This window comes from Eucalyptus grandis, chromosome 3 (genome assembly GCF_016545825.1).
Source record: "Eucalyptus grandis isolate ANBG69807.140 chromosome 3, ASM1654582v1, whole genome shotgun sequence".
In the NCBI taxonomy this organism is placed as follows: domain Eukaryota; kingdom Viridiplantae; phylum Streptophyta; class Magnoliopsida; order Myrtales; family Myrtaceae; genus Eucalyptus; species Eucalyptus grandis.
In genome coordinates, this window is record NC_052614.1 from 70,723,489 (window position 1) to 70,751,065 (window position 27,577).

At 38.0% G+C, this 27,577-nt stretch overlaps 1 protein-coding gene across 1 annotated transcript; it reads left to right on the forward strand.

Moving 5' to 3' along the window:
- Positions 1–504: 504 nt before the first annotated feature.
- LOC104438428 (protein ENHANCED DISEASE RESISTANCE 2-like) lies at positions 505–25,183 on the forward strand. Its single transcript, XM_010051573.3, is given in 23 exon segments — positions 505–918; positions 3,102–3,164; positions 3,320–3,373; positions 5,397–5,462; positions 5,675–5,733; positions 5,930–6,006; positions 9,516–9,635; positions 10,637–10,671; positions 11,809–11,909; positions 11,984–12,079; positions 14,014–14,078; positions 15,552–15,623; positions 17,438–17,608; positions 18,605–18,673; positions 18,676–18,803; positions 18,925–18,988; positions 19,955–20,130; positions 20,744–20,845; positions 21,767–21,814; positions 22,215–22,358; positions 22,449–22,544; positions 23,486–23,587; positions 24,499–25,183. Coding segments are annotated over 23 exon segments (2,037 nt in total). The 5' UTR covers positions 505–882; the 3' UTR covers positions 24,592–25,183.
- The last annotated feature ends 2,394 nt before the right edge of the window (positions 25,184–27,577 follow it).

Genomic DNA, 27,577 nt, shown 5'->3' on the forward strand with positions numbered 1-27,577 from the left:
TATGATATATCCCAATATAGAGATATTCATATTCTTTACTTTCAAACCCAATCCACCTAAAATTGAATCAAGCTTGAGTTTGAGTTAATGGAATGTCTATTTTTGTTCAATCGAGCCTGGCTAGTTAATATTTAGTTCGATAAGTGAGAAGGACTTCATCAAATTCTCACCATACCCACAAAAAGACAATAGACATGTAAATTATAGGATGTTTTAATTTGTACTAATCTCAAGCTCGAGTTTCATTCAGAAGAGATGAGTTGAAGTTGGAATCTAGCTGTTGGAACTCGATTCGGTTGGCCCCCCCAATCCTCAAGCCGCGGCTCTTCTGACGCGTCCCCACCAGTGACGTCGACCGTCGATCGTCGGTCCGCCCCCTGTGGGCCCCACGATCTAAACGACCTGCCGGGGCCCCCGGGAGATGACGTGGACGGCCCGGATGCCGCGGGAGCCAAAACGAGCTCCCCCCGATTCGCCATTACGCTGCACCAGATCTACCGCAGCGAAAAGCGCAAAGGCTCGAGGATTGTTTCCTTTTTCAGCAGACGTCAAACGACGTAAGGGCGTATCCGTTTGTCCACCTCCGCATTGCCACCTTCTCTCCAGCTCCTTCCAGCGCGTTCTCGTCCTTCCTTTTTGGCTCAAGATCGAATCTTGGGAGGTGGGTTCGGCGATGGAGGCGGCGGCGGCGGAGGACAGGAAAGGGGGCGGCATGGGCAGCGGCAGATCGTCGATGGACATGGAGGGTCGGAGAGCGACAGGGAAGGAGGGAAGAGGGAGGTGTTCGAGTTCTTCGGGTGGGTTTATCACCTGGGCGTCAACTCGATCGGGCACGAGTACTGCCACCTGAGGTTCCTGTTCATCCGGGGCAAGTACGTGGAGATGTACAAGCGCGATCCTCACGAGAACCCCGGCATTGTAAGCGTTTCGGAATATCCGAGGACGTGTTTCCCTCGTTTCTCGTTTCTCGTTTCTCGTTTCTTGATGTCTGTCAGTCTGTGTTCTTTCTCCCGTTGCGGTCGCGTTTATCTCGCGGGCGGCGCTGGGCGGTCCTTTTCGCGATCTCGGCTCGGGGGTCGAGTTTTGTTTTTGGTCTCGGCGCCTGACGATGAGTGCCGTGGTAGCTCAAATTGTCTGATGGTGGTTTTGTTTATTGGTTTGGCAAAGCGAGCAGGGGAATCCGCTCATGAGGCAGAGGATTCGGAATGTGAATTGTTGTCGCCTCGAATGCCCTTCTCTGTACTCTGCAATTCTATTCGGCTGCCGTTGTTCAAATCTCAATATTTACTCTGGCGGTGACTAACCATTAGGATGTAATGTATTAGAGTCGTTGTATCGATAATTGCCTACTGTACAGTGCTGCGAGTTAATAAGTAATGGCTTCTTTCTGTGCTATGCCAGGATCAGTAGCTGTTTAATGATTAGTTCTTGGGTTTCTTTTGGCCTGTTCAATAGTGGCTAACAGCAGCCTTGTAACTGGCTGTGATCACTATCATCTGCCAGTATTTGTAAACTGAGTACGAGTAGCATTTTTCTCCTATGTTTATTGTCATACATTGAGTCCATCCGAGACCATTTTCTGGTTATAATTTTACATATCGTCCAGATAACATTGATTGCTCATGCTTCTTCTTCCTCTCTCAGCAATTCTTTTTCATAGTAGAGCAAGAGAAAAACTTGAATGGGAAAGGGTGTGGTTTGAAGAGATGACACTATGTGATTTCATACTGGACCCATGAAATTTGGCAGGTGTTTTGGGTGCCAAAATGACGATCCACTTTCATATTAATTTTGACCACCTTCCTGCTTACTTGTGGAAATTTAGAACTGTGAATTGCCGCGAGCTGTGCTTTTGTCATCAATTTAGTAGGCAAGTCAGACAGATGGTGTCAATGCAGCGAAGTCTTTTGAATGGAGATGGAGAACTTTCTGCAATTTGACTTGAAGAGTACTGTAACATGCAGAACTGAAAATTGGCTAAGGTTTTATGAACCTAATCAGTCCTCTTTCAGTTACAATCTGGTTTATCAAAAAGACTAATCTTACCTTTTTGAAAACCCTGTTCAAGTGATAATCACTTAGCACTAAATGCTAGTGTGAATGATACAAATTCTTTTTCAAGCTTTCTGTTTGGGAAAACAGAAAATTTAATGCCAAAAAATTTGGATGCTGAATTTGAAGTGTTGGCCATTTTAAGTGCTGAAATTGAAAGTAAAATGTTGTTTAATATTCTATTGAGTATTGAATAATACTATATTCTTGCCAAATATAGAATCATGAGTATTATTGGTATTTCTTAGGCTTTTATCAATGTACTATATAAAGTAATTAAACCCATCCTTACTTAGCTAATTAAGTGATTTTTTTGACTTGATCAGGTAAAAGCTGGCTATGGTTATCAAATGTGCTTAATTTTATTAAGTGCTGATTACGTTAATGTTCAATATGTATTGGAGTTATCAAACAGGCCCTGCTTTGGCCTAGTAATAAGCTCTTTCTGGATTATAGCTGAGTTCTAAGACATGTCTCTAATAACCAAAAGCTAGTATGAGTACCCTGCTGGACATTCTTTTAACAATTTCAAAGATGTGCAGCGTAACTTTGGCTCCTTGAACTTCCTCAGGATCAGACACTAATTAATCCCAAGAGTAGTGGGAAAGATTAACAATCAATTAGCAATGGTTTTGACGCCCCAATGCCAAAATTGACTTCCCTAGCGAGCCAATAGGTTTAATGACTGTTGCTTAATTTCTTCATGAACTATTGTTGCATCATGATCCCATTTTCAGTATTGTTTGATATTTGATTGTTGTTGTCCTTTCTTCTAATTAAATGCACATATGAGGTCAAATGCATCTTCTTGCTTGTTTGTTTTCCCCTCTTTATCCATCATATAAGGATATTTTAGAAAGAAGACTATAGAATGCTATTTGTGAAACTATTTTGCAGTCACTTCTCACCATAGTTTAGCCAAAAAGGATTTCCATTGTTTAGATCTATCAACTTGATTGTTTATGGATTTTGCTTCATGATATCATTTGCATGTACAAGAAAACTGAATGCATCTGTACTTTTGGCCCTAATTGTTTCCCTTGCCACAGCGACCTATCAGGAGGGGTGTTGTAGGGCCCTCCCTTATGGTGGAGGAGCTAGGGCGTCAGAAGGTCAACCTTTCTTTCCCCCATATCTTGTCAACAGTTGCATGGATATAAGACATCAGAATTGTTCTCCAACCTCCAAAAGCACACTTACATCCTCCAGGTGAAAAGTTGATGTAACTTTAGATTCTTCTTTAAGCGGATTTCTTCTTTTGTGGCAGGATCTGTATGTTATGCGGTTTTATAGCAGGCTAGATGAGAAAAAGAAAGGAGAGGTGAGTTTTTTGTTCTTGTGCTATTCTTATCGGTGATTGACATGAAACTGGGAGATGATATTTTGTGAATAATTTTTTTTGGAGTACTTTTGAACTGGTAATTAGTGTTTTTTTTTTTTTTTTTTCTGATTCTGTACTTAATAAGCTTGTTCAAGTTCTCATCCTAGTATGCTTCATTGTTAAGCAAAAGTGCCAATGTAATAGAAAATAGAATTGAGAAAGTGGAAGAACAAGATTTTCATGGTTTGGCCATCCTACATCACAGGCAAAAGAGGAGCAGCAGGAATTCACTAATTAGAATTCGGACTACAACCAAAAAACAAACTCAGAACCCTAGTCCCACATAAAGCTGATATTTCTCACACCCTTTAAAATATGACGAAGTGAAACACTTAAACCCTAGAAGAGAATGCTGAACGCTGAAACTAATGATCCCCGTGCTGGCTCTGCCATAAACCTCACAAAAAATTCTCAATGGGGTTGGCCACAATATTTATTGAGTTGGGTGACAAGCGAGGCCTGCACATAAAAGGTTCAAGCTAAAATTAACAAACGCCATGTGTCATGGTAACATTCTATAGGTCATGCTATGAAAGGTACTGCAGTTTTGCGAATAAAGAAACTACGAAGGTGGAACAAGACTAGGATAAGTTAATTTAGTTGTAGTAACACATGTGGTCTGGTCCAAGGCAAAGTGGGGCTAACAAGCGGAGCTGGGTCATGCTAACAATGAAGATGGAGCGATAATTGCAGAAATTGTGAAAAGACTGGAGAAGAACAGGTGCTATGGAGAGAAGGTTTAGAGCATAGGGATGGGATGGTAGAACAAAACTGAAATAAGCCAATAAGCTTGCAATAGTTGAGTGTCTTTTATGTCAAGTTGTTAGAATGTCTAACCAAAAGTTTGAGATGATAGTTGGAGGGACTATATGCATTTATTAGGCCAATGAAAACCCCATAGCCAAGTGACGTGGGATATTGTAACACTCCCTCTCACATGCAAACTGAACTAAAAATGGCACATGGAACTGACAAATGGGGAGCTTCACATGCAAAATAAATCTGGTGTGAAACTCGGCTCTGTTTCCATATTAGAATGTCCCACCCAAAAGCTTAAGTTGATAAATGGAGGGAGACTACATAATCATAAGGTCCTTTGAAAATCATAGACAAGTGATATGGGACACTCATAACCTGTTCTCTTTCTCCTATCAGGTTAGGGAGTATTAATAGTTGTGCTAAGATTAGAACATCCCCAATGTAGCAACCGCCGTAGAACTTGAAACCAGCTTAATCGTGACTCCCTTCAATTTTCTTATATAATATGTCTTATAGTCAACATCATTAATCTCGTCACCACATCCCATAAAGTAATCTAAAAAGAGAAGTTGCTTCTATAGAAGGGTCTTGTAGTGCCGCCAGTGGCATGTTTCACATTTTGTTGAAATCAGTTGTAATTGCAAAGAATGGATGTTGTCACATGGAACTAGCACTTGGTGGGGGAGCTAATACCTGCATTGCTCTATTTTTTTTCTTTTTTTGGAGAAACATATGACTGTTCCTTTGAGAAGAAGGCTCATGTTCTTAATGCCAATGAAAATGACGAGAAAATGATTGTCCTTTCCGCGGTCTGGAAACAATTTTAATGGTATATGAATGAGAGGCAGACCATTTAAGTGTAGTACAGATCCTTGTTGATAATCAAAGAAAGAAAATAAATTTAGAAAATTACACATTCTTGTTTATATAATCTAACTTTGGAGCATCATAGTACTGTACTAAAGTCCTGATTTCAACGGAATCAATTGTCTGTCATATTATTATGTTCTTTTGAGAAGGCAAGAAAATATTTTAAGTAGCTTGTGTGGCTTTATTTTGGAAAGCAGTATTTGCTGGGTAAATATACTTTGTGATTTTTCTTTGCTTCGACTCTCATGTCTAATTGGTGTCCTGTCTTGTAGAAGTGTATTCCCTTTTAAATCTGCCTAAAATGAATGATGATTGACTGCTTCTTTGCTTCAAGATTGCTTGTGCTACTGCTGGAGAAGTGAAGAAGTGGATGGAGGCTTTTGACATTGCCAAGCAACAGGTTCAAATGTATCCCGAGAGTAATGACATTTAGCATGAATGTTGTTTTATGTCCCTTTTTTTCCTTTGCACTCCATCTTCAGTTCTAGGATTTTCTCTGTGAATTGTAGTCCTACATTGGTAAAGCCTTGATTTTGAAGGGCTGAGTAGAAATGAGGCAGCAGAGCAAAATGAACTTAATGTATATTTTAACGAATTCTTTGTTTTAAACAGGCTGAGTATGAGCTGTCAAGAGGCGGCAGTGCCAGGAACAAATTGACTGTGGAGCCAGAGTACGCATTTACATGTGCTTTATGATACACTTCCATTTACTAACAATGCTTTTACATCAATTTAATAAATATGCTCTCTCTCTCTCTCTCTCTCTCTCTCTGTGCATGCCTGCAGCTGCACCTGCTTTCTTGGGTGTGCCACGGATGTGATGTGAGTGTGCCATGCTAAAATTTTCTGAATTCTTATATTCTGTAGGATCACTCTAGAGGGACACCGACACAGAGTAAGGCGTTATGCCCATGAATTGAAGAAGCTTATTAGAATTGGGCAAGGTTGGTTATATTTACATTTATTATTATAGGCTTGTATACAATCATTAATGATATCTAGTGACAATAGACGTATTTTGCTTAAACAAAGAAAAAAAAATACGAAAAACCTTTTGAAGGGATAAAAATCTCCCAATAATCAATGAATATAATTAATGAGGAAAATATATAGTAAAATTTTCTTCCTTCAACAATCACTATCTGCTTTTTATAATCCATGAAAGTAGTACAAAAACTTTCGAATACCATTGTTTCTTAGGCTACATATACTCTTTTTATCTTCTGTACTTAGCATCTTTTGATGGCTAAAGGTGAATAATAGAAAAAAGATTTATATATAATATTGGTATAAGCCAATTGCCATCAATCTTTTTATAGCATGTTTGTTGATCCATTATCATGACAATGAAGAAAAAATATTTAATGTACAAAATCATAACACTAGCCCCGTTTGGTTTGGCTTTTGGAATGGACTTTGGGACTCTAAAGTCCCTTGACCAAATGCAAACATGTTTGGTTCATGTTTTTGCTCAACTTTAGGAAAATACAATTGCATCTCCAAAAGACTTTAAAGGTCCTTAGTCCAAAGCAGGTCTTTCGGAATGCAAGTTCTGAATACTGTTTATTTTCTCCAAAACCACTGCACGGAAAGCTGATCGGAGGCCGATGACCTTTGGCCAAGGGGTCGCGCGTGCCGGTGACCGCTGCCCGAGGGTCGCTCGACCCTGGCGACCGTCGCCGGAACCTCAGGCGATGCCTAGTTCGCGCGACCCAAGCAACTAATGGCCTGAATCGCGCGACCCAAGCGGCCACTTGAGGTCACGCAACCTCAGGCGATGATCGCCGGGGTCGGGCTACCCCAGGCAACGGCCGCCGGGGTCGAGCTACCACCTGAGGTTGGGCTACCCCAGGCGCTGAACCACCTAGGTGTCACCCGCTTGGGTTCTGCCGTTGCCTGGGGTTGCGCTACCTTAGACGGCCATTGCCCGAGGTCGCTTGACCCAAGCGGCGGTCGCCTGAGGTCATGCGACGGTTGCCTGGGTCGAACAACTTTAGGCAACTGCCACTTGCGGCCGCATGAACCCAATCGGCTGTGTGAACCCAAGTAGCCGATGCCTAAGGTCGCCCACCTCAGGCAAGCGACGGCATCGGCGGCCAGATCCGACAACCAGATCTGGCTGGTTGGTGGCCAGACTTAAAAAAAAAAAAAAAAAATACAAATGTTTTTGTACTACTTTAATGGATTATAAAAAATACAAATGTTTTTTTTTTAATTTAATAAAAATCCTTTACAAATGCAAATTTTACCAAATAATATTTTGGCCAAAGTTGTTTCTTAATACACGTTAGAATTACAATTCACCAAATGCCATTTGCATTTCGGAAAACTCCTTTCACCCAAAGGTATTTGCATTTTTGCAAAGACATTCCCCAAAAACCGAACCAAATGGGGCCACAAAAGCATAAGCATTCTCTTCCTATATGCTATGCCTAAATGCACTTTCTGAGATTGTTATACATGAATTAAAGTCATCTTGGGTAGAATATTCATCTTCTATTTTTGTGTATACTCTATGATTTGTATTTCATTCTCTCTATGGCATGACTTGGCTTTGTGTCGGTTGATAATGTCTTGATAGAGGGGGAGTCCTAGTTAGACAAAGAGCTGAGGTTGTGGATGACATATGACAAGTGAGAAGGATATAGTACATATAGTCAGAGACATTATTGAGTGGGCTTTTTTAATACATACACACACACAAACTATCTGCAAGAGAAGTTTTTTGAATGGTTTGGCTCATGCTGAAGTGATATTGTGATGGAGCTTATTCTATAATACTAGGGAGGCTTAACCAAGTGTCCTCCCATTAGATTTGATTAGTTTGATATTTTCTGTGCATTGATGTTTGGCCTCAGGTTCAAAGTAGGTCCTCAAATTCGTATTATGCCTCATGGTGTTTCGTTGCTCATTGTTCTTTCCTTTACCATTTGATATGAATTAATGCATATGGAAATGTAGATTAAAATCCTTTTTTCTGGATAACATTGGTACTAATCAAAGAAAAGAATACTTAGTTACTAGGTATGTCTTGTAAGAATTAGATTAAAAATATGGAGAATTGCGCTTCAGTTCAATTTAAAGATATAGGCAAATGTTTGAACTGAATGAGTTAGGAAAATGGTCAATTGATATACTATAAATTTGGTGGACTAAGAACAGTTAAAGATATGGGAAAGATAATTTCATTTTTGTAAATGAGGATGATAGGTCGGGAGTGAAAAGAATTGGATTTGAAATTTTTTTTTTGGAGCATCAAAAGAAAGTAACTGGTGAAAGGCTTTCAAAGTAAGATGTCTTGTGAGAACCAATACTTTGGTTCAAATTTACAATGGTCAGCACCTTCTTTTTTTCTATCAAGGTGACATCCACAAAGACCCTTCTGTAGTTCATAACTAACGCTGTCAAGATTTTCCAGATGTGGGAGTACATTATTATTGAAAATCATATATATATTCATTGTCTTGGAACTGGTGTTCACAAAGACAAATATGAAAATTTTAAACTTTCATGCTTGCTAAATGCTACTTATGAAGGTCTTGTTTAACTAGTGACGAGCGAAATGCTACATATGTAATCCATGTGATGTCAAGTATTATTAGTCACTGATGTAAAATATAAGTTTGACCTTTAGATGTAAGCCATTTATTGTAAAATAAGTTAAGTAAATCCAGTCAATGCTAATTAAATTGGTATTCAGTAATGAACAGGATGTTATTGACAGATCACTCTTGTAATAGATCAAATAATCCCAGAACTGGCTAATGGATGCAACCTAAAGAAAGATAAAATTGATCAAAGCGGTTGCTTTCCTTTTCTAAGGTAACAATGCCTGCTCTCCAGTTCAGCTAAGTCAACTCCATAGGGAAGTTTTTCTCTCTGTGGTTGAGCAATAGCAGTTGGTCTGAGAAGGTATATAGTCGAAGTATTCTGACACTGTCAAGAAGAGATTCAAATTATACTGAAGAAATTTATTCTATTATAGCGAAATATATAGATGATAGACACTGGAACATACTGCTTCTTGCCAAATTATCAGCAACTTACTCTGCTGATGTCTGGTGAGTCTGGAGCATTGAAGTGAGCAAGAAATTTCAACTGAAAGTCTAGATGCTGCTTCCGGTTATGTTATAACACACAATTGGAATGTAATGCATGGACAATGCATTAATAACTTTAAACATTCACTGAATTTGTCACTAACCATGATGGGGGGTCATCTTTCTTCATTATCTTGCCACGGTTTGCTTCTGAATGGTTGGGGTGATCTGAGTACTTAATATCTTCTTATAGTGAAATGATAATGAATAAATACAAGTATGCCACTGTGCACTTAGCACATACTAATACTGAGAAGTACAAATGGTAAACAATGCTCATCCAGAAATATGCATGACCATGGACCTTGAATTCTCATATTCTATGTTTTGCACCACTGTCTCTGTTTTTACAGGTCCAGAGATGCTCCTAAGTAAATCATCGATCTTGGGTATCAGAGCGGGTGGAAACATTGGAGGGGATGTAGGAGATGCAATAGAAGCTAACGAGTGGAAATGTATTCGTACAATGAATGGTACTCTATCTTGGCTTTAGTAATAATGGTTCATGGCCTAGAATGATGTTTGAATCGCTGGTCTTTTTATATGGTAATTCTTTTTTGAAAAAAAAAAAAAAAATGTGAGCCTTGGTATATAGTTATGGTTTATTGTTGTCCTGTGAGGTACTTTTTGGTTTGACGTGCATTTTGGTTCATTTTTCTCTCTTTCCCAATTTGTACTTGACTCTGTTGACTACAAAATTCAAGGAGTAAGAAATTGGCTAGCTTATCCAAAAACTATAAAAAGGGTGAGGGGACTTGTCCATATAGTGATAAGAAGCATTGATTTTTAGAATGGCAAACATTTTATGTTTATAAGAAATTTAATTCTTTCGTTTATCTAGTCAGCATTTACATGCATATGAAAAAAAAGGGCTTGGAGCAAGCATAAGCTCTAATAATTACTGATCTAAACAATGAACTTGAACAGATTTGTGAAGTGAGGTGGCTGAAGACTTGGATTGTTTCAAACGTACAATTGCAAGTGGTAATAATTAGATCATTTCTAAATTGTGTAAATCTGTTAAAGTTAGACAGGTTCACTCTAGACGAATGCAAGAGTAAACACGGATCTTGCCTGACTGATTATGACTAAACAGCCTTGAACTAATGGTAAAAAATCTAGAGAGTGCTTTTGCTCTGGGGATCTGCACTGGGGTGATCAGCATAAGATGATGTTAAAAGCTGCTCCATTTGGGGTTTTCAGGATCGTATGGTGTGTATTTCATGAGAGAATACTGAGGTTTTGTAGAGGCTTCAACTGTCATTCTCAAAATATTGCTGTTCATGTTCATACAAACTATCCTCTGTATACTGTGCTGCAATTCCTTAGCTTCTGTTTTTCCTGTTGAAACTCTGAATAAAGATTTCCTGTAAAGACTTGTTTGCATGTTGAGAACTGATTTCCCTGGCAAATAAGCATGCTAATTTTTAAGTATTGTCAAGTCTTTATGATGTTGATTTCTTTGTGATTTCAGGTATTAGAATCTTTGAGGATGTTGCTGAGTCCAAGGTATGTGCAAGCCTTCTGCTTTCTTCTTTCGTTGTTCTCATGTGTCTCTTATGTTTCTGTCGCACTTGCTGTGCCACTTTTCCCATGCTGTACTTTATTTTGTTAATCAGAGCTGGATTACAGCTTTCCACAGAGGCTTTTTTCACAAAAAAAATTGTGTGCCTGTTTTTGGTAAAATATATTTTTACAGAGGCTATTTTTAGTATATTTTTCGGAAGAAATGCTCTCCCCGACTTTACTTTTCTCCAACTTTGTCCTAAAACAAAAAAATGAAATTCCATCTTGAGAATAATAATAAAAAGGAGACTGTGTGGTGCATGGTATCATGTGGCTCCATAAAAGTTCCATAAGATGAGGTTTCCAAATGTTTGCACTTCATTAGTATGTCTTAAGTTATCCTATTTTATATTTGGGTGCCAAATGAAGACTATATTTGCTCTGTTAGTGACTAAAGGAGAATACCTCGCTGGTTAATTAAAAGGAGGAGAATTCTCTATAGGCAGGTGCTTTACTATATATGACTCATCATATGAAAATATCCCAGTAAGTTTTTGCTATTACATTATACTATCCCAGAACAAAATAAGTTAAAAGGAATCGTGCTAATAAAATCTATAAATGTTAGCACTTGCTTTAGCATCCACCAACTCTTAAAATTGAAAAAGGAGGAAAAGAAAACCATCAACAGTGTTGTTAATGTGCAAATTTTATTTAACTCTGGACACCCCATTGATATTGAAAAACAGAAAGCCACATTTGGGATAATACATATAAAAATTAAATCAAGGCCTTATTCCTGTTCCTTTACAGAACAAATTTCACTTAATGATATAGGGATGATGTCTGCTTGTGCATGCGTTGATGTGGTCGTTTAGATATAATATAGGAAGTGACTTTTGAAATGACAAGTTGAAGGGTTTTTTACATGATTAGAATTAAAAGACGCCTCTTTTGGTAAAAAGCATAATCAGCATACTTGCCTGTGTTTATGTTGTCGCATTATATAAATTGCTTCTCTTAATAGACGGAACGTTTTGGTAAGAGTAATCAAACTTGCTTGATAAATCCAAGCCGAAGACGTAAAATTTTCTGCCAAATTGGTGCCTAGCAGTTACAGTGCTTGTTGTGATTTTGCAGATGAGAAAAGGTGTTCTTGTGAAGTCTGTTGGTGTTGTTGATGCCAGTGCAGACACTGTATTTGAAGTGCTTTTAAACCTAGAGCGCCAGCGGAGATATGAGTAAGCTTCACAATTCGTCTGTAGAGTGCCATTACCTTAAATATGGCTCAGGCTCATCTATTATATCTCTGCAGGTGGGACCCATTTACTAGTGATTTGGAGTTGGTAGAATCTTATGATGGACACTATGATGTTGTTTATGGGACATATGATCCAAAATACCTCGCCAGGTAAGGTAGATACTAGATAGACCTGTCTTCTTTTTCTTTAGCACTGAGCGGTGTCATGGCTTTGTGGTTCCACAATCGGTTATCCCTATCATTTATTCATATTTGTGTTTTTGAACATGCAACTGGAGTGATACAATTGTATGTTAATTCTTTTTTTTTGGTTGCTGTTGAGAAAACGGCATAGATTCTTACTTGAGATAAAATTCTCTGGACTGAATGATTTATGACGTTGGTTGCTCAATTCCTACACTATAATTCTTTAATTCATATTTTACCAAAGACTCATGTCCATACTTCTATCGTCTTTGCAGTTTGATCTTTCTGAAATTTTAAATCTCAAACATAATCTTTTGCCATAATAAAAGTATAATGTCCTGCTCTTATGGTTTAAACTGCGTCCGTGTTTCAAATTTAACTAATTGATGAGTCAAGACTGAATAGATTCGGTACTCCCACAATGGTAATATATTGTTATGCAGAGTTTCTTTTGAAGTTGATGGCACATTGAGAAACTCTTTTTATACATCTGGCTCTTGGTTGCACATAGTTCTGTCGAGTATATGTGTGCAAACATGTGCCTATTGTCAAATCATTTTTCTGTTTTTAACACTAGAAGAAGAACCAATGTGCGGTTCTGAGCTAAAACAGTGAGCTGCTGGATTCAAAGATATAAACCTTTTTGTTCTTTTTTGGGTAAGCCTGGATTTATGAAAATAAGTAACAGGACCTACACAGGACCTGCCATAAGATTGTGCAATGATGTCCTCCATGTGCATGTGCGGGCACTTCTGTGTTCTTGCATGTAAGAGAGACAGAGACTGTCCAATGTCGATGCCGTAGTCTACCAAAAGTTCGGTGTCATAATACTGATGGAAATTGACTAGCTCCATTCCATCTATTATGCTTCTGTAATTTTCATTTTTTCCTCAATATCTAGTCTTATGGCACTCCCATCTATCTATCTATTGACTTATTTAAATTACTGTTAAATAGTGATGATGGTTTATAGTTGACTGTGTAGACTTTTAAGATCAGTGTAAGTTAGCCATTGATTTCTTCCAACAGAACAACTTTGTGATTAAGAGCTTGTGCAGGGTTGGCTTCTTTTTTTTTTTTTTTTTTGAGTCTTTAGTACGTTTGCCTCGTCTTGTTCCTCATTTGGCTTTTGTTAATAGAGATGCTACAATTATCTGGAATTCTCTGGTATTGGTCTTTTGAATTAGACCACAGAACTAGGAACAAGAATTTGCTGAGACTTGCATGTTGCGCTTGAAGGGGACATTTGATTTTGTGATATTTTCGATAGCCAGAATGCATTATTTTAGTTTCTCTGTGTTGTAATGATTTATAGTTGGTCTCACGCTGATATTCCCATCTCCAAGTCATAGGGTTGAACCTTGCTTGCATCAGTAGTCTTATGATTTGGTTTGGTGAACGCTGAACATTTTATCATGGGTATGGGACCCTTATGGTGACCCTTACAAGGGTAGTCAGTGCTGGTCGCCCTACCCATCCTTCTTGGCTAAGCAAAAAGAATTAATCGTTATTGCTTGAAAACATTAGATGTTTACAAATCTCTGTTCAGAAAAGGGGTTTACTTCTTGTCCATTAGCTTGGGGGCATAGATTAGTCAAGATGCTAAAGTGGCCTCTTCCTGAAACTTATGTTCGGAGAGCGGATAAGGAGGAGTGTAGGGTGTGCCGTGGATATTGCTTATCCTCTGTGTAAATATTCCTGCCCTTCAGTTGTTTGTGGTTGTTGATCTGTAACAGATTGCTTTCTTTGTAAAACCGTTCAATGACTGTCAACTTTTCTGGAATTTATTTGAATGTACATTGTAAAGTTGCATTTGATCTATTCCATTCTCAGTTTTGCTTCTACATTAGTAGCTTCATTAACTCATATTCACATTATTGACTTTTTTTTTTCTTCAGGTGGCAGTCTAAAAGAGATTTTGTTTTCTCCAGACAGTGGTTCCATGCCCAAGATGGAACATATAGTAAGGGATATTCTTAAGATATGTCGGGATTTGTTTTTGCATCGCTTGTTGTGAATCTTATTATTGAATAAATATCCAGTGAATTCTGATCCTTATTTTGTGAATCCTTGACCGTATAGAAGATTTTCTAGAAGTATTTCGATCACTTAACATTCAAAAGCAGTTATAGTAGACATGGATACTCACTAGTTTCAAGTTACATGAAATAGACTACATAATGGGAAACTCTATAGATTGCCATATGACAACAACAAAGTCATATGTGCTAACCCTTTCAAGGTTTTGGCAGATGATTGAAGTTTGGAAGTTGTTTCCAAATGAAGAATGCCTATGGAGAAAATGAAGGAGAAAATGACCATTTTTGTCTCTATTTGTATTGCGAAGTATGTTTGGTTAGAAAGAACTTGATATGAGTTTGTCTAACTGCTAAATATATATAATCAATGCACTGATTAGATATACAATGAAATTGATTTACACGCAACTGGATTGTAATTCAGATTATTGACAGCTCAAAGCTCTTTGGCTCTCATTTGATCACATCAGCCGATATTTAAGCAGTGCATGTGCCATTTAAGAACATTATTTTCTTCTGAGATTGCTTATCTTGCTTTGACCTTATTGTCTGAGCAACAGATGTACTTCTAGTAAATGCTGAAATTGCTTTCCAATTGAATTTCTGAACCTTGTCCTATGTGGTTGTTTCCTAATATCATATTTCCACATAATGACACAACTCAATTGGTGAAGGATATGACAACTTCAACAAGCACCTGTGCAGTCCCCTATACCCCCTAATAGTTCTTCTCATGCCTTATAAAATATGCATAGTAAATTAAGTATTTGATGCTGATTGTCTCCATGTTTTCCTTAAATGCAAGTCCTAAGTCATGGTATAAACGTTTGAATGGAGATTTACTCATCACTTTGAGTTAAAAAAGAACAATATACGCCTTTAGCTGCAAATGAGGAATATGCACCTTGAAACTAATTTTAACACTATCATCGAGATCCTCTGCTCTGTTCCATACATCATAGCCCCAAATACTATCAATTAGATGACATTCAGAATTAAGCTAGTGATGAAGTGACTTCTCTTCCAGGCCGTAAATGATGTCCTCCTTGTCTAAATGTCATCAATTCCATTGTTTGAACACATTAGTGGCATTCCTTTTTGGTCAAGTATATGAGAAGTCTCCAAAATGTGCAAATTCAATGAAGTTTTAAGAGTCCATAAACCTCAAAATATGTTTCTGGTCACATAAAATCTTCAAAGCCATTTTGCTTCTTGCAGAGAATCCTGGGTTTTGAACCTACTCTGATTACATTGCTATATTTTGTGCCTTTATGCTTCAGGAGAAGAACAAAATATCTCCTAAGGCTAAGTAATCAGTGCTTTGCATTTCTGTTATAGTCACTTGGGGCAATTTGAGATGATATGCTTGTATGATAAATGTGTTTTTATGCTTGCAGCAATCCTGCAACTTCCAGTTGCCCATAAAAAGCGACCTACAAAATCTGGATATCGGCGTACAACACTTAATCGTGAGATCCTCCTTCTCTGATTTCTTTGCTCTGTGCAACATCTAAAGCATTTTCAGTTCTCCTTACTATTCTGAAATGATTATGTCCTAATTGTTACGTGTAAGCATGTTATTTCACAACAACTTTGTTTGATAAAATGAATGCATAGGACATTGGTAGTCAATCTGCTGAATGCACAATTCTCCATGTGATCAATTCCAATGGCTATTCTCCTTATTTAGAATTTATCTTAGCCTGTGTGGGGCATTTCTTACGATAAGTGGAGGAAATAGCATCAAGATAATGGTGATGGTGTATTGGCAATGTTTTGAAAGGTATATATGTGCTGATGATGATGCAAAGGATGTGAGGGTATCTGACCAGACATGTCAGTTGACGTGTTTTGCAATTAATCCCTAATCATGACAACATGGAGCTCCACTGAAATTGTTTTAAAACTTCATTTCTGTGATGACCCATGGAAAACATCATTTGCATATGCTGAACATCTGGGGAGTGCGGAGAGAGAAGAGGCTAGCATGCCATTTCCATCTGAAAGAGAGTGGTTTTAGCAAGATGGGGGAATTGTTTCTAATAAACTTCAGTAAGGTAGTGTTGGAAGTCTGACAGCATATATATCGTGGTTTTGTCGTTATACCAAAATGGCAGTAGGACTAGGTGGGTTGAAATCATTGATCCCAAAATGAAATTAGGTTTCAAATGGCTATGCTTTGGTTCTTGAAAGATATTCTTACTGAGGACAGGAGGTTGGTATATAGGACAGATACTTAAGGGCCAGATTAGCTGAGTGAAATGAGGGATTATCTATGTAGATGCTTCAATGACACAACTAAGGGTTTTCTGGGGTTTTGAATTTCCAGTTGCTTCTGTCTTTTTACTCTTTTAATCGGTTTTGGTCATTATGTTCTGATTCCGTATAATCTTCTGATGTTTTATTTTTGTTTTTCGTTCTTTCTTTTTGTCCTGGTACAAGATTGTTTATTATCATCAAATAAAGATGCTCTAATGAGAAAGTTGCATGAAGCCCATAGAAAATGGGAGCATGATTGTGGAAGAATAGAAAAAGTGAGGATTGCAGGATAGTCTGTCATGAGTGAATTTGTTGGGCTGAATGAAGTGGGTCAATCTTTTTAAGTTATTGTTAGAAATAGTTGTCCCAGTAACAAATTTAGCCCTAGACTGAAATGGTCCATCTTTTTCAGGATGGACAGCGAGCAGGAATTTTTATCCCAATGAGAGTCTCTTAGTTTGAAGCGGCTGTTAATAGCACTAATAAAGCACCTAAAGAATTAGTGTTTAATTCGTGAACTTCCCTCAAGCTGAATCATAGGTAGGATTCTGAAAGTTCTCTCAGCTTCTACTGATTCAGAAGGTCATGCCTACAATAGAAAAGATCTGGCATAACCATACCTTTGCAGTCAGCTGTCCTGATATGATGACAAATCATCAGGTTAATGGAGCATGAGTTGTTCTTAGATCAAGATACTGTTTACTTTCAGTAGGAGCTCAAAACAGTTTTTGGGTGGTCAATCTGCTTAGAAGTTGGGAAAATTGATAACTCTTGGCCCAGTCAATTTTTTCCCCACATCTGAAAGTGTTTTTTGTGCTTTTGCTTGTGTACCTTGGGATTTTCATAAAAACTTCTAGCTACAAAATGATGATTGTTTGTTGACGATGATGAGTTGGTGAGAAACTTGCCAGATTTTAATTATATCTTCCATCTTTATTTGAGAATTTCATTCATAAACTCTGGGATTCCCAGAGGGCAGATATACTTCTACTCACTGGTTGCTCTGTCTTCTTTAATTCCACAGCATCAACATGGGAAATCAGCAGTGTAAATACACCAATGGGTACAAATATAGCAAAATGTCTTGTGACACAAACATTGGAGATACATGAAATAGGATGGATGAGATGGAAGAACAGTCATTGCTCAAAGTTTGAGAAGACTATACCCTATGCTTTAATGTGCCAGGTGTCAGGTGCAGTATTCTATTCTCTTTCTTTTCCTCTTTCTTCCTAGAAGTGCTGTAATACATTCATCTGCCACTTTATAATTACATGCACAACTGAGTTGTCCACGGTCAATTTCTCTCACTTGAATTCAAGTTTATTACCTGAAATTTTCTTTTTAGCCTTGACTAGTCCAATTAAAGGGATCCTCCAACTTATTGTACCCAAGGCTATGAGAGTTATTCCACTGCTAGATTTCCTTGTATATCTTTTATTACTAGATACCTAATTGGACAACATAGTCAGTCAAACAAGACCATTGTAGCCTTTGATTCTTCTTGCTTACCGGTGTTTAACTTGACTTATTTGCAACTTGAATGTTCCCCAGAACTTTGATCTTTCCTCCAACTTATAGTGTTTTTATATTCTTGAGAAACTTGTCTTCAGTTCTTCCTATTTTCCTTTTATGCACTAGACTCAGAGGCGCTTTCATCAAAGTTCTTTATCTGTGTTGTAAATTAATGCTTTAAATCTAACAGATCTTACAAAGCCAATAGAGAATTTAAGGACCAATAAAAAATGTGAGAGATTCATGTGGTTTGGTGTTAGTTTCAGTATCTACTCCATTGAGAAAGCCAGTTGCAAAGAATCCGATAATCAGTCGGAGAATTACAGAGGTTGTGTTCTGTAATTGGCCATTCATGTATATGTATGGTGAGATATGAAGATGAGCAAAGAAACTTTTTGGGATAAGAGGACCAACATTTTTAGAGGATAAGTCAGACTTCACGTGTTGCATTAGAAAACATAGACTGCCACTTTATGTGGGGCCTTCAGAATTGGTAGAAAAATTCCGACCAACTTAGACAACTTCTAGTAAATCCAACACTCCCAAAATCATTCATAGTTTAAGGACAGATCTACATTCTCCAATAGGGTTTTGTACACAAGCTCAAAATCGAGACATAATTTAACAATCTGGACATCTTTAGTGAATTTATCCTTCTTAATTCATTTGCTTCCAGGTCTGAAGGAATATATAGAAGCAAATCCATCACTAAAGGTGCAGTCTTCTATGGCAGTTGTTCAATCAAAGTTTCTAATGTTTCGATTCCCAATAGTGAATATGAGGAGCAAGATTTGCGGGATGAGTTTTATGATGCAATTTCAGCTGATTCATCATCAGAAGAGGACGAGAGTGATGATGAAGAAACTGATCATAAGGTTTGGTCATTTACCTTGACACAATTTTGTTAGATTTTAGTTAAGACTTCGTAGATACATGGGGTCCAATTATATCAAGAAGAGCATGAACTGTTCCTGATTGTGAAAACTGTATTAGCAGGCAAAAGTGAGGCTGAAGAATGTTGCCTGGGCCATTAGAAGCTTCTCTTTGAAGAAAAGCTCAGGTTAGATTTTTACTGAATTTTCATCTGAATTTACGTAAGTAGGATAATTGTGTAATGGTAATTGGTACTCGGTCTTAGGCTTATTTACTCTTAATGTTAACTATGAAATATTAAAATGCACATCTTTGTTGGTGTGCTCTCCCACAAGATATGTTACCATATGGAGAGCAATATTCAAAGTATTTAATCTGCTATTGTGTAAAGCTTAAAATAAAATGTAGGATTTGATCGTCTGCTGGATTAACTAACTTAATTCTAAATTTTTTGATTGCTTCTGGAGAATGAGTCCCCGATGGATTTATGACAATTCATGTCTTTTTTAATTTAAGGAATGTCTAGCACTAAAAAGCAACAGGTGTCTTGTTGGTAGCTAGGTCGTATTGCCTGGCGTTTTTGCTGCTCCTGGTTCTTTGTTTGATTTGGTGCCTTTTGGCTTTTTCTTCTCGACTCCCTTCCACTCAGATTGAGCATGTTCATGTGAGTGTAAGTTTTTGGAGCTGATTGGTTGTACATATTGACCTTCCCCATTTTATTAATTCTTACTTTCACCAAAAAAAAGAAAAAAAAAAAAAAAAAAGCAACAGGTGTCCATGACAAAATATGCTTAAAACAAGAGTGAAAGCTCCTAAAAGATAAAGCACAATCAATGCGTCCTATTTTTAAGGAAGAGTATCAATTCTTCCAACAAAGGTCAAAGATGCAAAGTGATATGTTCTTTAGTCTTGGTTATACTACATCTAATGAGTACCTTAAGTTGAATGAGCTATTATTTTTTTAATTTACAGTGGCTATTGGTCGTGAGGTACCACAAGTGTGTGGTTCCACAAGTAGAGGAATTCCTAGTAAAACCTTTTTAATGAATTTCCTATTATCAATTGCAGCTTTATAAATACTATACTTCCAGTTGGTCTTTCATATGTGATGGTGTTGTACCCAGTATTGAAGCACTTGAACATTTGGATGTAGTTATAGATGCAAATAAGGAGTTAGACCCCAGGGTAGCTCCTGCCACTATTGATCCGAGCAATTTTCATGGTTCCCTGCACAAGGGTAAGGACGATTCTGATACAAACTGTTGGGCATCTCCAAGTGGTGCTGGCTTCATGATCCGAGGAAAGAACTACCTTAAAGATAACAATAAGGTGTGTGTTGCTCTTCTGGTGCATCTTAACCTCATCTTTAAGCATTTGATGTATTAAAATGCCAGATGCAATTGTATCTTGTTGTTATACCTCTGAACTACATTCTCATATGGTATATTTGCTTTTCGCAAAAATAGACTTTCATGTAGATACAACATTATGAATCTTCTGTTGAACCTAGATATCTGGCTGAAATATTAGTTATTTTATTTTTTTTTAACAGTACAGAGCTTTCATTGTTTGCAGTTATTCTCTTTCTTCCATTTCCTTTCCTTAGCTAGGTACAGGGGTGCTGGCATTAGAAGATTATGGTTCAAGTGGATCTTTATTCTTCAATTTTGTTTTGTTTTAATTTGATAAACAAGAATAACTTCATTTAAGAGCGCTGAGGAGGGCAACCTATTCAGATTTGAATACAGGTAAAAAGACCAACACAATAAAGAAAAGAGCATAATGACTTGACATCATGGATAATTATACCTACTGGTTTCATTCTTTATCGATAAACTTAATTTGGCATTTAATTTGCTTTTCCAGTATTTAGGAAATGCCAGAGAAACTGAAGTTCCATTTTAAAGATTGGCTTCTCAGCTGCCTGTGAATCTTTTTTCAGGTGATAGGGGGTGACCCACTTCTCAAGCTCTTAGCAGTTGATTGGCTCAAAGTGGATGAAAAGATGGATAGGATTGCCTTGCATCCTAAGTGTCTTGTTCAGGTAATTACACATTGTCTTCATTAGCCGTTTAGTACTCTATTTTTGGGTGAAATGGAGCATATAGCTTCAAGTATGTAGTTGATAAATGCAAGTAATTGGTAAGAGTTACCTTGAGCAGGACATTTTGGTGCAATCACCTCTGGTGGTTGGGATTGGCACAAAGTAGGTTATCTTTGACTTTGAAAGCTGCTGTGGATGAAGAGCTGAAAAAAAGGAATAAAAAAAGAAAGTGCAGTGGAGAATATTAAGGCAAACTGGAACAGATTTTAGTAAGATTAAATGAGCAGCATAGTACAAGTTGTGGAAATAAATGTCCCATTTTACTGTAAGCTGACTATACCCAAAAAGTTTGCTAGAGCAGAACTTTCTTTTTTGTTTATATGAGAAATTTTGCTGGGGGCATTGGTTGGACCTTTCCACATTCACCATCATCTGTTTAATCAGGAGTCATTCTGATATATTGCTGTAACCTTTTTGTCTAGTAGCCAGCAAGCTGTACTGAAATCCATCTCATGACTGACAAATGATAACATCTTTTGCCCGCTTCTTTGGCTCAAGTAGCTTTTAGAATGCTCAGTAGCATCATGCATGAACTATAAAGGGTTGAAATTTCGTTACTGCCATTTACTTTGTCACTATCACTTGCATTATATTTGCTCTTAAATCTAGGACATGAACACCGGTTAAGATTTCAGTGACATTTCTGACACTGTGCTTAAGCAAATAAAGTTGGTATCAATTTTTTATTTATCCCATGTTGCTCAGTAGAGATGTTAAGAAACCTCTGTATTTTTCAATTGTAATTCTGTCTGATCACAGCAAGGAAAACTTATCCACAGCAGAAAAATCAAAGATGATTTGGACTTCTTTAATTCTTTTGAATGATTAGAGTGACTGATGAAGGTTTCTCTGTCTATTCAGTCAGAAGCTGGCAAGAAGCTTCCCTTCATCCTAGTCATTAATCTCCAGGTATGTCTGTGTTCTTTCATCTTCCCACACAATATATTATACTAAAGGCAAATGGAATACCCTTAGACTGATTTGTCCATACATATTAATTAAAATTTGACATTGCCATATCCTTTAAATAATTTTTGCCTGTTAAAATTAAAGCAAAGCATAAATTAGGAGAACCAACATTAATTTGTGGTAGATTTGTAATTGTTTGTATTCTTTAGAAGCATAAAGTCTCAAATAAATTGCATGAACCATTTTGTTTAAGTGAATAAAGACTTGCTTAAGTTGTTTGTATATGCTGGTACCATAAGACTGTTTTCCTTTATTTTGTTTTCCTAATTGATTTTGAGGAATGAATTCTCTCATACATTCAGATACATTTTGAGGGCCTCTGTTTTGCTGCTCTTGTCAGATTCCGGCGAGACCAAATTATAGCTTGGTTATTTACTATGCCAGTGATAGGCCTGTAAACAAGGATTCTTTATTGGGTAAATTCGTGGATGGAAGCGATGCTTTCAGGGACTCCAGATTTAAGTTGATTCCAAGTATTGTTGAGGTAGAAACACTTGAATAGAATGTTATGGGATTGCTTTGTTTAAAGGGTAATTCCTTTTTGTGCTGAGCTTTATTACTTCAACACATGTAGGGATATTGGATGGTCAAGCGTGCGGTGGGCACGAAAGCTTGTCTGTTGGGGAAAGCTGTTACATGCAATTATCTCAGACAGGACAACTTTTTGGAAGTAAGGATCTGATTCCTTTTTTTTAATGGCCTTTCTTAGTTAAATTATCTGTGAGTTGACATCAGTACAAATTGTTGACTGTCGCATCCTTAATGTATAGATGTGACTAGCAGGGAAACCATCACGGTGCCAACCTTTCACAATTCATAAATTAATCATCATCTGCTGCTACTTAACTTGAAAGCAAAATTTTTGAAACTATTTGTTCTTTCAAAAAGAGAGAGTAACTCTAACCCTATCTGGGCTCTCCTGTTCATCCATTTCCATGCCATCCAAAAATGGTTGAAGTGGTTATTGTATCTTGCTTTAGTGGGATCTAGAGTTGCTGGAAACATCACTGAAATGTTAGGGCTTTCTCTCTTACAAATATCAATTAATTCTAAGTATATGAAAATGTAAGATTAACATAAGATTTAGGCAAATCTCAGCAGTGCAATGCAGTTTTAATGTTCCTCTAGCAGGAGGAGCAAATACCTAAGCCTTAGGGTGAAGAGGGTTTTGCAGTGGTAAGTTAACTTTATGGTAAGCAGTGGTGTTTGGAAATTGAAACAGAACCTATCAGTCATCTATTTAATACATACAGCCAGATATCAAGCCCTGTCAACTATTTTTACATGGTATGTGACCTTGTTCTGGTCTAACAAAAAATTTCAGCATCAATGTGTTACCTACTTGATTTTTTTGTCATGTTCTCCTATTAGAGAACACATAGAAAGGCCTCCTGTGCATATGTATGGGCTCATTATGGGGTCCTTTAATGGAGAGGTAACTCGCACAAGTTCTACCCACTATTGCAATTCATTAATTAGAAAGTATGATGCATGTTAGCAGTTTATCGATGTTGCGAACTTAATTTCCATATGAAATTCTTTTTAATTTTTTTTTATCAGATTTGCTGTATAGAGTCTCATTCCTTGACAAAGCATATTTCCTATATGCAGATCGATGTGGATATTGGATCATCTTCTGTAGCAAGAAGTGTCATTGGTCTTGTACTCGGATACGTCACTAGCATTGTTGTTGATCTCGCAATTTTGGTGGAGGTTTGTATATTGGATAAAATGGCTGCTTATTCTTATCTGTTTCTGAGAAGCTGTTTCATTGATTTGGATGTCTATTAATAAGTTAATTTCTTGTTGAGTTTGTGATGCAAACAGGTAGTTTTCTTTGTGTTCAAGCATAGTTGCTGGTAGGCTGTGTAGTCATGTTATGAGGGAGATGTTTGGACTCCACTGTATCATAATGTTCTATTGTGCAACTGAGTATCAACCTAGTATTATAATTTTCTTCATGCTTCATTGTTGATGGGCTACCTAGTATCACAAAATCTGCATAGCATGTTGGAGGTTTTTATTTTCCTTTCTGGCGAAGGAGAGGGGGGTTTGGTGTTGCGGTCTCCATTTGCCTTTGCACTATGATTTGTTAAGGAGTTTTCCAGATAATATTTGGGTTTATGCACTATCATTCCATCTATTAATCTCATTGATTGGTTTGTGATCCAAATAGAGAATGGATGAGTCTTTTCTTTACTGCATCCCTATTCTGGATGACAATTCTTGCCAACAAATTGAAATCTCTCTCTAGAGGATAGTGTCTTACCTTCCATGTTTGTCAACTTTGATATTTTCCTGATAACAAGCTGTCCATCTTGATAAATTTTTAACTTGGTGGTCGACTCAATTTAAGTTGGTACAAGGGAGTATGGGATCTGTGGGAATGAGTTTAGATGGCATCCTTTCATTAACGTCCTGGTTGTGTTGAGGGTAGACTAGAGGGCAGAGTTCTATCGTTAGAATGTTTTGAGGGTAGAAACTATTTCTAGCACACTGGTTAAGTTTGATAAGTACCATCATATTTTGGTGGGTTTTTTTCTGGTTTGTTAGCAAAATACTATGTTTGTTCAGGCTAAATTTATGTTTGTGTTCTTGATTAATCGTAGCTACTTTCTTTGCAGGCCAGGGAAGAGAGTGAGTTGCCTGAATATATTCTTGGGACTGTCCGGCTAAATCGTCTGACACCTGACTCAGCTTTACACTTTGGAGCTTGAGGATTCCATATATGTATATATCTTTGGGAATTTATGGGGACCTTAGGCCAACACATGAGGGAACAACCATGAGATTCACCAGTATAAGATATTCGTCGAATTGGTTCGATGGTGAAGTCTTGTTTTATACTCATGAACTTGGTCAATACTATTATGCAGCTCCAAGTTATTCTTCGCTAGTCCTTCTCATTGCGAAGTCCGCTTTGGGAGCAAACCACTATCTTACTTGCTGAATCAAGAAACATCTGAAGATGGAGGTGGGCTGAGACTAAAAGTGCATTTTGCAAGACATCGGGGAGAAACATTTGATTTGCAAGACATTGGGACTAACTGTTCAGAAATTGAAACGTGCTCACCTCGGTCACCCTTGTGATCCTTGGAAGCTTTCTAGTTTACAATTCTACTGAAGACACTCCGTCCATGCCTTTATGCCCTGCACCAAGTGTTGATGACTGTCTTGTAAGACTAACGAAGATGCGAAAGGAGAGGGCAACATTCTGTGACACCAACTATACGTAACAAAAGTTCTCTCACCGTTTGAAAAATTTATTCAGACTCGGATGCAATGAAATAGCTTCCCCAGTTGAAGTAATTAGTAATCAATCCAACTACAAGAACCCAACCAAAATCGACCTTCCCTTAGCCGGCTAGAAAACGTTCAATGCTGATTTTGATGTATAGATTAAACTAGTCTTCCACCTGGGGTGATGCCGGGTTGCAATAAGCACATTATGACCATGGGAATGACCCTGGTAGCAATCAGATTCGTCAATTAACAAATCCCAAAGGAAGAGGAAGAAAGGCTATTGTTAGTGCTTGTATGAAATGCCCAAAAATGAATCATTGGGTTAACAAGCTACCCTAATCAAAAGAGACCCAAGAATCCAATACTAGGCTCTAATCAACTCGGAAAAAAAATGGATGAAAAAAATTAGCATTCTCCTTTTGTTGTTTTCATAGAATAGAAAGTAGAGGTGTCAAAACGGGTCACTAACCAGACTCTTCAACTTGCATTATCGGGATCAGATTATATGTAGATAGTCTAAATTCCAATAAAAAATTAATATATGTTTTTATGTTCGATAGAAGTACAGTAAAGTTTTCCTTGCATGGGTTCGCTGAGTTTGCATGCTGTGAGAGATAAGAGGGCTCGTGACTTGTCAAATCTTCATTGAAGGAGGTGAAGTTATTGGAGGTGGAGAGAGAGAGGAGGTGCAAAATAGCTCCATCGACTAGTATCCTTTTTTCTTTGTTTTATGGAATTTGTCATGCCATATTCTCCATTTTTTCGAAGTTCATTCAAAGTTGCAGAGCTGGAGAGAGAGCGGGAGCTTTCCTTTATTCCACGTCACACGCTACATGTCGCCCTCTGAGCGGAGCCACTTCAGCTCACGCGCGCCACGTAGGCAGATGACGTGGTGATTTCGAACCACTGAATATTTTCTCGTCGAGAACGCTCCTCCCGATCGAGAAGAAGTATGGAAGGTGAAACGCACGGAGAAAGAAACAGATAAAAAGCGTGGTCCCGGTGGGGTGCCATTTTTCTCTAGAGAGAGAAAGAGAAAAAGCCCTGGAAATTGAAATCAGTAGAGACAAATGTTTGACTGGGAGTTTGGCGTATACGGCCGTCCTTTTTTCTGCCACCAGCCGGAGGAAGAGAAAAACAAACTCACTCTTTGGACCGTGTCAATAATGGAATATTTCTCATGAAAGACTTTGACTTTTCGCTTCATTCGTCTCCTTGTTTTTACTCCAATTGATAAGACGCCTGGTCGCGCCCAAGGTTGATTTGTGGCTGATACGTACTCGAGTTTCCCTTGCATCGATCGGAGAAGTTGGTGAACGGTGAAGTTGAATTAACGGTTTTATTAAGAATTCATATATTTTTGAGATCAGTAGATTATTTTTTTAAGGAGCTGTTAAGATAAAATGCTATTTGAGTTATTGGGTGTAATTGAGAATTTAAAAATATTAAGAGTAATTGAGTTATTTAGATATAGTCTTAATCTCAATCACATCGCTTTAATTATGATGATATTTTATACCGATCTCGTCAGGAACCTAGATCCCATCAATCATATAATGTAAATTCATTGTTTGGTTTTTTTCATCCCATTTATTTTTATTCGATCGCTGGTCCTTTTACTGACAAGAATAGATATTAGGCAGGTGGAGGCATGTTACCTTTTCAACAAAGGGAATCATAATTCTGACCCAAAAAAAAAAAAAACAAAGGGAATCATAATTGGATGAAAAGTAAAATGGGCCCTTGACACGGAAAGTAGGATCATCGCACCACGAATGGAAAGGCAAATTAATTATAAAAGAAAGAAAAGAACCGTCTGCTATTAATGATTGGGAACAAGAGAGAGAAATATCGTGGGCCAAACGGTCCCGCGTGGGTCCCACGACCCTCGAGTTGCATCAGCATCCTCGCGATCTTCTCCGCGTCGCCATCTGGTGCTCCTGCCGGCAGGCATCGGAAGCAGCCGCCGCTTCCTCATGGGGCCGGCGAAATCTCGGCCCTCGTTGCTGAGGGAACCGGGTTTTTCGCAGCTACTAAATGGAGGGGAAAAAAAGAAAACAAAGACAAAAACAATACCAGTTTTGGATGACCTATCATCATAAGTAGCTACAGAAGATACTATTCTTATAGAAAGATTATACTCACCACGGCATCCGCTTCCAGCTTTCCTCATGTTGCATCTCTTCGGAATCGAGATGGCCGCGGTAGGGATGATCCGGACTTCTTTCGCTGCAGGGGAGAGAAGGACAGCGCACAGGCAGCGAGGACCGATACCAATGAGCGTACTGACTTTGGCGCAGCAGGGAGGCGGGACCTTAGCCTGGGGGTCTCTAGCTGCCCCCAGGCAAGGACTAAGCATGGCGAACCCTGACCTGATTGGGATCCTCCCGCATTCTCCGGCAGCGCTCGCCTCTCGAGTGAAGCCAGTCGCCAATACGATCATGATGGACAAAAGAATGA